General features: G+C 39.9%; 1 protein-coding gene across 1 annotated transcript in view; it reads right to left on the bottom strand.

The window, feature by feature from the left end:
• The window catches only part of ESR2 (estrogen receptor 2), a 59,629-nt gene that overhangs the window by 27,832 nt on the left and 18,270 nt on the right, over positions 1-13,527 (bottom strand). The window contains exon 3 of the mRNA XM_074956360.1: positions 12,348-12,464. Within this exon, the coding sequence (XP_074812461.1) occupies positions 12,348-12,464 (117 nt within the window). The remainder of the gene's footprint in view (positions 1-12,347; positions 12,465-13,527) is intronic.

Raw genomic sequence — 13,527 nt, 5'->3', positions numbered from 1 at the left:
GACTTGATCTTCACTTCAAATACATATAACATTAAGCATCAAAGGGTCAAATAAATAAGTCTCCTGAAGTACTGGAAACATAATCACAGTACAAATATTGCTTCACCATAGAATCAAGACAAATATAGTTGAGCTGTCACTGGACAAATATGAATAAATAAAATAGATCTGCTATATACATTCATTTAAAACTGCGGGACAATATTATAGCTGTTTCTGTGACATTTTTCTCAGTTCCTTTTATATTCTAAGAGGTTATTGCAGAACCCAGTGCAACGTTCCATTCTTCATCTAACCTTGGGCTTATAAGGATAATTTTTAGCATTGTGCCTTAAAGGGGGAAGGGTGCAGTTGTGGGTTGTTGGTTTCTTTAATAGTTAACCTTTAGCACTGTCAGAAGAGTTGGCAACAGGCTTTAACAACTATATAATCCTTGAGTTCTAGACCACCATTTAAGTATAAATGCAAAAGGAAAAGATTAACTACTCTGGTGTGACCTGCAAGTCTTAGAAAGCCTATAGTGTATTTATTGAAGAGTTAGAACAATAGAAACAACTAAATATATAGCTCTGTATTCCCATGAGTTAAGATTCTGATCAAGTTAAACACTTAACCATGTGCAGAAGGACTACTCACACACTTAAAGTTACACACCTTGCATATGCTGGGCCTTCTGTTGGCCAATCAGGTCCCCAACACAAATTAGAGCGACTGAGGGATTGCCCTAATTTGTTCCCCAGCTGCAATACTTCCTGTGGGCATTTACACCAGCCAGGAATAGTTGTATGTAACACCACCCCAACTATATCTCCCGTGCCAAAGTTCCTGTGGAGTGGCGTAGGGTCAGTTATGCACCCAATAGCATCTCCCCATTTGTCAGGATATTATAGTGATTTTGTAGACCCTTTATTTCCGGGCACAACACACTGATGAATCTAATCTCCTAAAGCCTCCTAGTCTCTATATAAATTGTATAACCTATATTAAAACATGTTCATGCTGTTTTAAAAAAATTAGGTCAACTTTGATCCAATGTAGTCACACTGGGTGAGAACAGAATTTGGCCTCCTGAATTTAGAGTTGAGATAGGCTTCCAAATTGCCTTTTTACTAAGTAACAGAGACTTGGTGGGATAATTCACCTGACTGGAGTACTGTCTGGATTCATATAAACTGTTCAGGAAGGACAGGCCCGACAGAAAAGGTGGGGGAGTTGCACTGTATGTTAGAGAGCAGTATGACTGTTCAGACCTCAAGTATGAAACTGCAGAAAAACCTGAGCGTCTCTGGATTAAGTTTAGAAGTGTGAGCAACAAGGGTGATGTCGTGGTGGGAGTCTGCTATAGACCACCGGACCAGGGGGATGAGGTGGACGAGGCTTTCTTCCGGCAACCCACGGAAATTACTAGATTGCAGGCCCTGGTTCTCATGGGAGACTTCAATCACCCTGATATCTGCTGGGAGAGCAATACAGCGGTGCACAGACAATCCAAGAAGTTTTTGGAAAGAGTAGGGGGCAATTTCCTGGTGCAAGTGCTGGAGGAACTAACTAGGGGCAGAGCTCTTCTTGACCTGCTGCTCACAAACCGGGAAGAATTAATAGGGGAAGCTAAAGTGGATGGGAACCTGGGAGGCAGTGACCATGAGATGGTCGAGTTCAGGATCCTGACACAGGGAAGAAAGGAGAGCAGCAGAATACGGACCCTGGACTTCAGAAAAGCAGACTTTGACTCCCTCAGGGAACTGATGGGCAGGATCCCCTGGGAGAACAACATGAGGGGGAATGGAGTCCAGGAGAGCTGGCTGTATTTTAAAGAATCTTTATTGAGGTTACAGGGACAAACCATCCCGATGTATAGAAAGAATAGTAAATATGGCAGGCAACCAGCTTGGCTTAACAGTGAAATCCTTGCTGATCTTGAACACAAAAAAGAAGCTTACAAGAAGTGGAAGATTGGACAAATGACCAGGGAAAAGTATAAAAATATTGCTCGGGGATGCAGGAGTGAAATCAGGAAGGCCAAATCACACTTGGAGTTGCAGCTAGCAAGAGATGTTAAGAGTAACAAGAAGGGTTTCTTCAAGTATGTTAGCAACAAGAAGAAAGTCAAGGAAAGTGTGGGCCCCTTACTGAATGGAGGCGGCAACCTAGTGACAGAGGATGTGGAAAAAGCTAATGTACTCAATGCTTTTTTTGCCTCTGTCTTCACGAACAAGGTCAGCTCCCAGACTACTGCACTGGGCAGCACAGCATGGGGAGGAGGTGACCAGCCCTCTGTGGAGAAAGAAGTGGTTCGGGACTATTTAGAAAAGCTGGACGAGCACAAGTCCATGGGGCCGGATGCGCTGCATCCGAGAGTGCTAAAGGAGTTGGCGGATGTGATTGCAGAGCCATTGGCCATTATCTTTGAAAACTCATGGCGATCGGGGGAAGTCCCGGACGACTGGAAAAAGGCTAATGTAGTGCCCATCTTTAAAAAAGGGAAGAAGGAGGATCCTGGGAACTACAGGCCTGTCAGCCTCACCTCAGTCCCTGGAAAAATCATGGAACAGGTCCTCAAGGAATCAATTCTGAAGCACTTAGAGGAGAGGAAAGTGATCAGGAACAGTCAGCATGGATTCACCAAGGGCAAGTCATGCCTGACTGATCTAATTGCCTTCTATGACGAGATAACTGGCTCTGTGGATGAGGGGAAAGCGGTGGACGTGTTGTTCCTTGACTTTAGCAAAGCTTTTGACACGGTCTCCCACAGTATTCTTGCCAGCAAGTTAAAGAAGTATGGGTTGGATGAATGGACTATAAGGTGGATAGAAAGTTGGCTAGATTGTCAGGCTCAACGGGTAGTGATCAATGGCTCCATGTCTAGTTGGCAGCCAGTATCAAGTGGAGCGCCCCAAAGGTCAGTCCTCGGGCCGGTTTTGTTCAATATCTTCATAAATGATCTGGAGGATGGTGTGGATTGCACCCTCAGCAAGTTTGCAGATGACACTAAACTGGGAGGAGAGGTAGATACGCTGGAGGGTAGGGATAAGATACAGAGGGACCTAGACAAATTAGAAGATTGGACCAAAAGAAATCTGATGAGGTTCAACTAGGACAAGTGCAGAGTCCTGCACTTAGGATGGAAGAATCCCATGCACCGCTACAGACTAGGGACCAAATGGCTCGGCAGCAGTTCTGCAGAAAAGGACCTAGGGGTTACAATGGACGAGAAGCTGGATATGAGTCAACAGTGTGCCCTTGTTGCCAAGAAGGCCAATGGCATTTTGGGATGCATACGTAGGGGCATTGCCAGTAGATCGAGGGACATGATCGTTCCCCTCTATTCAACATTGCTGAGGCCTCATCTGGAGTACTGTGTCCAGTTTTGGGCTCCACAATAAAAGAAGGATGTGGAAAAAATGGAAAACATCCAGTGGAGGGCAACAAAAATGATTAGGGGACTGGAACACATGACTTATGAAGAGAGGCTGAGGGAACTGGGATTGTTTAGTCTGCGGAAGAGAAGAATGAGGGGGGATTTGATAGCAGCTTTCAACTACCTGAAAGGGGGTTCCAAAGAGGATGGATCTAGACTGTTCTCAGTGGTAGCAGATGACAGAACGAGGAGTAATGGTCTCAAGTTGCAGTGGAGGAGGTTTAGGTTGGATATTAGGAAAAACTTTTTCACTAGGAGGGTGGTGAAACACTGGAATGTGTTACCTAGGGAGGTGGTGGAATCTCCTTCCTTAGAAGTTTTTAAGGTCAGGCTTGACAAAGCCCTGGCTGGGATGATTTAGTTGGGGATTGGTCCTGCTTTGAGCAGGGGGTTGGACTAGATGACCTCCTGAGGTCCCTTCCAACCCTGATATTCTATGATTCTAAGTACTATTTGAGTGGCTTTGCTAGGTCTGTTCTACAATTAATCACCACAGAGAATCCACCGCTGAACTTTTATCCAGGTACGCTACTAAGTTCTTTATTCCATGTAAAGTATGTGACAGTGTAGTTTTGGGTTAAGCCTGATATTCCTTTTCAGTTAGTTGCTATTTGATATGTTTTCATCATAGTATATATATTCTACACCTTACCCCTTTACTATCACACCAATATTGATATTCACAGACTGTATTAAGAGTATACAATTGTTAGTTTTTCCTACAAAGCGACAAGATCTTTTAAATTACTTTAGAATGAAATATTCAACTAATTCAAATTTCATCTCATTTGTGCTCTATTTCAAACATAACAGCAAAACTTGGTCTATCAATGGCTATTAGCCAGGATGGGCAGGAATGGTGTCCCTAGCCTCTGTTTGCCAGAAGCTGGGAATGAGTGACAGGGGATGGATCACTTGGAGGATTACCTGTTCTGTTAATTCCCTCTGGGACACCTGACACCGGCCACTGTCAGAAGATAGGTTATTAGGCTAGATGGACCTTTGATCTGACCCAGTAGGGCCGTTCTTATGTAAAACTTATATTTAAATTTCAATGAAAACTAATCTGTGTCCAGTGCACAATATCAAAATACAATAGAAAAGTTATGACGTTGTTCCTTAAAAGACCTCTTTTGCTCTACAAATATACTTTGTGATAACAAAACAAAAATAAAAAAAAGAAACAGGATACTGAATTATAATTTGTATTTGGTTTAATTATCTGAAATTGTCATGTGAATCATCCTTTGTCTATTATATCAGCACATCTGGAATGCAATTCTTCAGTAATTAAAAGGATGCAGCTTAATTCAGTATTAAAATTTATTTTCTTGGGATTAGAAAAAATTATTAGTCATGTTTTGCTATAATTCAACATTTAGATTTGCTAACTTAATTAACAAATCATGATACAGCACCTTTTAAGTTGATCAAATGCTGTTTTAAATTAATAAAGCTTCCATGATTTCTTTTGAAACGTAGTGCACTCAATATTTTATCCTATCTTTTCATGTATAGCTCCACTTGACAAAAAACGTGCAGACATATTAGCCCAACATTACATTTGGCCTAAGTACAGCAATTTGAAGCAATCTGGGTGAAAAGCTTGCAGTCTAGCAAACAACACATTGACATACAGAGATCAGGGTTTGTTCCTCTCCCTGCCACAAACTTCCTATGTAACCTTTGTCAAGTCACTTAAATGCCATTCCTCATTTATATAATCTAGAAAATGCAGGTAATACCAGAGAAGGTGTTTTGGTAAAGAATGCAGAAGTCAGTCATTTTACCAGATACTTTCATTTTGCAGAACAAAGCTGTAATTAATAACGGTACCCTGTAGTTTATATGGGACTCCACAATAAGAGCATTATTTTCACACATTGGCTGGGATGGCATAAAAACTAGTCACCAGAGCAGAACAGATGCATCACATTAAATAAGGTATTTAAATTATTCTTTTTTTTGTTCACAAATTGACTATGAACAAATTATAAAATTTTCTAATATTTTATTATTTAAAATGAAAAATTCCTTCAAGAAATGATTTTTGCTTTCAGATTGTTTGTTTGCTTTTTATTTGTATATTGCAAATATTACCAATTTCTGCTGTGTTGAATAGTTACATAAGGCAGGAGCATTGCTTTTGCTCCCTAAACAATGGCTTATGTAACTAACAAAATCAGCATGAACTGTGAATTTTACAAATGAATATACAATTCAAAATTCACTTTTGTTTGATATTTTAGCTTAATTTTATATGTATTTTTGAATGAGTACTAACAGATTCATTCAGCTATACTGATCACAAAGAAGTTGCTGTCTGCCAGACAGTGCAGAACAATGGATTAAATTACTATAATTTCTACAATAGCTACAACGAAAGCCAGTGCAGTTACTGAATTTGAAATCCACACAGTGCTGTGAAAGTCATTTTCTTTCATTTCTAACAACGTAAGTAAATTTGGAATATTTGAAAATTCCACCTAAAAAAGTGAGTTCAATTTTCTAACATGGGGAAAAGGACATGTAAATCCTGCACTTGGCAACTCAAACTGGCACATGAACTTGTAGAACGCCTGACAAGCCTATTGACTGATGAAAGTATTGAAAGACAAGATTTGGACATTCCATTAATGACCCACACATTTGAAAAATCAGGCTCTGTATTTTCTGAACTCCTTTAATACCATTCATTGGCAGTACATGGAGAAACACAAAATTCATGCAAAAAAAGAAACAGTGAAAGAAAAAATAAACCCAGTCAATAGGAAACCTGAAGAGTCATTAAGGAAGAGGTCTACTCCAGTCCCAGTAAGCAACAAAAACAAATAAAAAATACCAACCTACCCACTCCAAGGGTGGATAGGATAGCAAAAAGATGAGTACCTCCCCTCTTCTTGATTGCCCTGGATAAATGGCTCAATCCATGTCAGGCTCACCAAGGCCAATGACAGAAAGCTCCAAAAGATATTCAGCTGAGGCAGTGGAACTCCAAATCGTCTCAGCTCCTCCAACGCTGCAAAAGGAGCTCCCAGTCCACACTGAAAAAGTAAGACAAGTTGAGGGCAAAGACACCCGTACTTGGAAGGACAGGTGCAGGTAGAAAGGGTAATTAGCATGGTGATGCACACACATCACCCACAAATTATCCAACTTTTCTGATATACTTTGCCTGAGCCTGCTGGACTGGGTTTATTTTTTATTTTTTTTGCATGAATTCTGTTTCCCCTTGTGCCTGGTGAGGTGAGTAAACAGTTACTTTTCCACAGCTGGTCATTCTGGCATTTTTTCTGATGCTGTTGATGTGGTGATGTGTTTTCTCTGATGTGAAATTTACCAGTATACTAGCCTTCTTAATCTGAAGAGTGAGCCACAAGGATTCCTAAGGAGAAACTTGCAGATGCAGTATCTGAGGTTCTCATTTTTCTATTGGCAGTGGTGATATTTCCCACATTAATCTCCAGTATCACCTTGATACAAGTTCTAAAAAATAACCTTCACCACTTGTGGTCTGCTGCTTGGACTTCTTGGACATCACTGCCTTCTTAAATGATGAGAAGAAAAATCAGAGCAGGAGACTGCACAGCAATGTTTTCCTAATGTCTTCCACTGTTTCAAAGGGTTTATGTACAAACCAATCATATTTTTAAATTATTGAAAATTTCTGTCGATGAAATCCCCAATGAGGATTTGTTGGCTTTAAAATCTGAAATTATATTCATGCCAGATTTTGCAAACTCAGTTTGGGTTTTACTTTATGGAAGCTTTCCATGCTGTGGTGGCTGGTGCTTAATGGACTATGTTGTCCCTCTGCTGGGAAGCAGAGTTCCATACCAGCCCCGGCTTGCCAAAAGTCCACTTTCCCAAGTATCCCATCCCATCCTGTGTTTCAGCACCAAAAGTGGACCAAACCAAACCATTCAGAAGAGGGGGAAGAAACCTCAATTTAGGAGAAAATGGAACGCACCTTCCTAGTCCCTAGAGTAAACAGTCCTATTAAAGCAAATCTCTAATGAGAAAAAAAAATAGTGGAAAATTTATCATTTTGCTCTATGGAAAATGGTATTTTATTTTCAATGAAAAAATACATCTTTAATTATGGCAGTTTGTTTTAAGTGCATGGGCATATGGAAGTCAATGAGATCTTTACCTAATGAACTGTGGGATTGAGCCTATAATCTATATTACTAAAGTAGGCTTCTGTTGCTCACGTCAACCCAAAATCTAAATTTGATAGACATCACCTTTTCTCACAGATGTCTTGTAAGTGACCTGATGAGATGCTTTGAGACAATTTAGTTTTGATTGCAAGATATGTAATTTCTGTTTTCATTCTTCCAAAAAACTGAAATAGACAGAGTTCTCATAAATTTTATTTGAGGAAACTTATCTGATTTCAATGCAACTATTTTAAAAAACACTGATGTTATTTATTTGTCTTTAAAATTCTCACATTTAAGCATTTTTAGTGTACATTGAATGTTATTAGAACATGAGTATATTTGGGAGAAAATAGTAAAAATTCCAGTTCTATAAATTTAGGAAGATAAACGGACAGTGTCAATCCAAGATTTAGATCAGTAGTAGTAGTATTACTATCATGCCCAGGAGCCTTAGTCAGGTACCTGCACCCCATTGTGCTAGGAACTGTACAAACACACAACAAAATAGACAGTCTCTGTCCCAGAGAACTTAAAGAAGTGTTTTAGAGATTTCTTTTTTCAGCACAATTAGAACAATTTTTCGTCACTTTTAAAAACCATTCTCCTGCAATTTTTGAAATTCAGATACTGCCGCTCATTTAGGTCCCATTCCTGCAAAGATTTACGCTTGCTTAACTTTATGGATTGTGAATAGTCCCATCAAAGTCACTGACTACACAGTGAGTAAAATCTGCAGAAGTGGCTAAGTGACTTAGGACCCAAAATTGCATTTTCAAAATGAAATAACGGCATTTAGGCACCTAAGGCTCAGTGAAAGTCAATGGGAGTTAGGCTCCTAAAGACCAGAATTTTTAAGTTATTTAAGTCACCTGATGATCTGGACCTAAGGATGAGATTCATGAGAGAGCTTGTGGCACCTTAGAGACTAACAAATTTATTTGGGCATAAGCTTTCGTGGGCTAAAACCCACTTCATCAGATGCATGGAGTGAAAAATACAGTAGGCAGTTTATATATTACAGCACATGAAAAGATGGGAGTTGCCTTACCAAGTGGGGGGTCAGTGCTAGCAAGGCCAATTCAATCAAGGTGGATGCCACCCATTTCCAACAGTGGACAAGAAGGTGAGAGTATCAACAGAGGGAAAATTACTTTTAAGTTGGCCATTCTTCAACAAAAAAACTTCAAAACCAGACTTCAACGAGAAACCGCAGAACTGGAATTGATTTGCAAACTCGACACCATCAAATTAGGCCTGAATAAAGACTGGGAATGGCTGGGTCACTACAAAAAGTAAATTTTCCCTCTGTTGATAGATACTCACACCTTCTTGTCAACTGTTGGGAAGAGGCCACATCCACCCTGATTGAACTGGCCTCGTTAGCACTACAAAAAGTAATTTTCCCTCTGTTGATATTCACCCCTTCTTGTCAACTGTTGGGAATAGGCCACTTCCACCTTGATTAAATTGAACAAGGTTAACCCTCTGAAAGATGAGTCACCTTTGTGAACCTTTAGCCTACTGGTTAAAGTACTTAGCCAGGATGTGGGAGGCAAGAGTTCAATTCCCCCCTCTACCAGATGTGGTGCAAGGATTTGAACTCCCACCTCCCAAGAGCGTGTCCTGTCTACAGGGTATTGTGGGTCAGGTCTCTCTCCATCTCGACTGTTGGAGTTCTTCTACTGTATAAATAATTAAATATTCACTGGTTCCACAAGTGAGTGACTATATCCAATGGAATGTGCGAGGTTCTAGCCCCTCATCAAGGTGGGAACTGAATCCAAGTCTCCCATATCCTGAGTGAGTGCTCTATCCATTGGGCAAAAGTTCATAAAAAAGAAAACCGCTCATCCTCCTCCTGCAAGGGCAAGATAGGCAGGGGAAGGCCTAGTTTATGAATCCCAGTGGGGCTTAGGTTTAAATTAGGGTATGTCTACACTTCTAACTGGGGGTTTGATTGCCAGCTCGAGGAGCCACACTAATGCTAGCGGTCATCAAGCTAGCACTCTCAAAGAAGATTGCAGCCCAGCAGTGTGAGCGGCGGGAGGGCCTAGCTGCCCCAGGTATGTACTTAGCGACTTTGATGGGCTTACACTTGAGGCAGTTAGCCCCTCCCGCCACTTGCACTGCTCATGTGCCTCCTCGAGTTGGGAATCACACTCCTAGTTCAAAGTGCAGACCTACCCATAGGTGCCAAACACTGGGCAGTGACAGGATTTTGGCGGCTATGCACATGCCTAGCTGATGAAATTTAGGTGTCTGGGGACTTTAATGGTGGAAACTTAGGTGCCTAGGGATTTTACATGCCTACAGAGTTAGGCAGCAACTGAGCAGGGGTTTGTGAATGTCAGTGGCACCTAAATATTGACTTTTGATGCCTAAAGTGGCAACCGGACACCTAAATCCCCTTTCTGACCCCACCCTAAGCATCTAAATCAATTCTGAAAATGGGACAGACACTTCTGAAAATGTTACCTAGCACATAAAGTTAAGATGCGCACACATTTGCAGGATTGGAGGCTTACTTCAGGAGAACCAGATTAAAGCAACTACCCTATTATCATTTACTTTTTACATTTCCCTCAGCTTAGACAATCAGCATTAACTATGAAAGTAATAAATAATAAATAGTAATAAAATATACCTAGCTCTTATATAGCACTTATCAGCAGAGCTCAATGCACTTTACAAAGGTCAGTATCATTATCCCAATTCAATAGAAAAGTAAATTAGATATTTACAATTCTCTCAGTTTGATTTTTTGCCTAACAGTGCCCCTTTAAATACTATCTTTTTGACAACAAAAACATATAAGAACGTAAGAGCAGCTATACTTGGCCAGACCAATAGTTGATCTAGGCCAGTGGTTCCCAAACTTTAACAACCTGTGAACCCCTTTCACTAAAATGTCAAGGCTCGCAAACCCCCTCCTATAAATGAATATTTCCAGGGATTTTCTCCTTTACCTGAGTATAAATTATAAAAGTAGTGATCTTGGAAATATAAAATGTTTTTATGACATGCTTATTACACACTATTATTAATTCTTTATTGTTACAGTATTATTACATTACGAAAACGGCAACACTTTTCCAAGATCTCACTTTCGTAGTTTGTAGCACTTTGAATAAGCCTGTTATAAGACAAGGCTCCTATGTTTCATCAAGGAGTATCAGATGTGAAACAGCATGAAGGTATTTAAGAAGCCAACTCAAAGAGTTCCAACACAACAATTCAGGTCTTGAGCAGTCCAGGCAAACAAACAACACTTAAACTTGTTCTTCATAATAATTTTAAAAACTATACTAGCTGCCTATTTAATTTTAAAAAACAGCAAAAAATATCCACCTCCCTTTCCATTTCTTATAAGGAGTCTTGAAGTTTAAATCTCCTCAGTGTGATAGATATGCTTGCTTTGATCGGCTTACCTCTTGGAAGTCCAGGGGCTCCGGGCTGCTCGCCCCATGCTCTGTCTGCCATTAGGGAATTCCTCTCCCCCCCCCAAGAACCCCCTGTAACATTTCACGAACCCCAGTTTGGGAACCACTGATCTAGGCCAGTATCCTGTCTGACAGTGGCCATTGCCAGATGCTTCAGAGGGAATTCAGAGGAAATGAACAGAACAGGGTAATTTTGAGTGATCCATCTCCCGTCATCCAATCCCTGCTTCTGGCAGTTGGAGGGTTAGGGACATCTGGAGCATGGGGCATCATCTTGGCTAACAGCCATTGATGAACATATCCTACATGAACTTACTTAAATTCTTTTTTGAGACCAGTTATACTTTTGGACTTTGCAACATCCTCTGGGCAATGAGTTCCACCGGTTGATTGTGTGCTGTGCAAAGAAGTACTTCCTTATGTTTGTTTTAAACTTATTTACCCTTTCACATAGGCAGCAACACTTCACTATTCACTTTCTCCACACCATTCATGACTTTATAGATCTCTATCATACCCCCTTGGTCATCTCTTTTCAAAGATGAACAGTGTGTCTTTTAATCTCTCCTAGTGTGGTTCCATACCCCCTACTCATTTTTGTTGCCCTTCTCTGAACCTGTTTTATTACCTTTCCCTTCCTAATGGTTCCTAATATTGTTAGGTTTTTTTGACTGTCGCTGCACACTGAGCAGATGTTTTCAGAGAACTATCCAAAATGAATCCAATATCTTTCTTAACTAGTAACAACTAATTTAGATCCCATTATTTTGTATGTATAGTTCAGATTATTTTTTCCAATTTTGCTGACATAACTGCTTGTGTACACAGCGCTATGTCAGAGGGAGACACTCTCCTGCCAACATAGATATTATCACTCATTGAGCTGGTTTTATTATGTCGATGAGACAGCTCTCTCCCATTGGCAAAAAACAGCTACATGAGCACTCTTACAGTGGCACAGTTCCATCACCACAGCTGTGTCTCTGTAAGCTTTTAAGTGTAGACATTGCCTTAGGACCTCATCCTGCAAGGTGTAACATCCAGGTGAACTGCCTTCAGGTTGCGTCTGGAAAGTAAAGCAGTCTTCCTGCATGCTACATGTTGCAGGACTGGAGCCTTAATGCTTCCTACTATTTTTCTTCCCAAAATGAATACTAACTGGAGTGACTCTTTCTCCTGAAAATCAGTGATTTCCTTCCTACATGTAAATGTAAGTCTTACTTTAGTTACCTGCCATGCCTTTTTTTAGACTTAAGCATAACTTAGAAGTTGTATAGAAAAGATAAGGGGATTTAAAAACAAAAACAAAAACCCACAACTCACCACATTTCATCATTCCTACTTCACAGCATTTCCGTAGTCTACATGCCTGACAGCTTTTACGCCTATTTTTATCTATTGTGCATTGATTGGTAGCTGGACATATGTAATCATTGTGTCCTGCAACAGGATATAAAGAAAAAAATTTTAAATCTCAAGCAATGTTAAATTTCTTCTGTTAGGTAACTTGAAAAACGTTTTGTAGCTGATATAATGCTGAATACTATTGTTAGCGCAAAAGATATACAAAGCAAAAGGTATTCAACATCGTTACAGAATGCAATAAATATGGCCACTGATTGTGGAAAGCACTTAAGCTTTTTCATCAATGAAAATTAAGCATGTGTTTCTACTTAACATATTAAGTATTTACCTGAATCAGGACCAAAGAGTAATTTTTTCAAAAGTGCCTAAATCACTTCAGCTCTTAAGTCTTAGAAAAATCAATGGGACATAGGCTCCTAAGTGTCTAAGTCACTTTTGAAATTGGACGTAAGTGCTTTTGGAAATTTTACCCAAAGTGCCTAATTTCCATGCTGTATGAAACCTCAAACATTCTGATTCTAGGTATTCTATAAAGCAGATTTTCATTGTTAGTGCATGTTTTGCTGGCACAATGCCACTTGTTTCAGTGGAGTTTCAGCAGCAGATAATTTTGCCTAAGGGGTTTCACTTGTGTATTGGAGTAGACTATTCTTTTATTAATTAAATACAACCAAGTCACTTCCTGTAAAACACTGTACATTTCCCTTACAGAAATTAGCCATGGATGCAAAATATTCTCTATCAGTTACAGTTTTTTATTAGTCTTCCCTCATTTTTTGGACGGGTGGGGTGAGGGCAGATTATATTTTTAATTGCTGTAAAATTAATAGATCAAAAAAATAACAGAAGGTTTTATGTTCTTGGTTCATGAACAAACAGTTCAGGAGTTCTTTTCCCAAGGGTAACTATTTTAACTGAGCTACTGTGAACATTTCCTTGTAAAATTAAAATATTTTCCAACCTTGAATTTTTCAACTACAATGCTTAAAAAACACATCAGATTACAGTTTGTCTAATGTCTTACTGGCAGATGTGACTGACAAAAAAGCAGTTCAACCTGGGCAAAAAGGGTGTAAGGGTGGCTTTAAGCCACCTTCATTGCCTCCTAATTTTAGGTTGCACCAGGGTCCAGAGCAAT

The sequence above is a fragment of the Natator depressus genome, chromosome 6, assembly GCF_965152275.1.
Source record: "Natator depressus isolate rNatDep1 chromosome 6, rNatDep2.hap1, whole genome shotgun sequence".
Classification (NCBI taxonomy): Eukaryota; Metazoa; Chordata; order Testudines; family Cheloniidae; genus Natator; species Natator depressus.
Note: the sequence above shows the minus strand (reverse complement) of the source record. Positions and strands in the feature narration are given on the sequence as shown.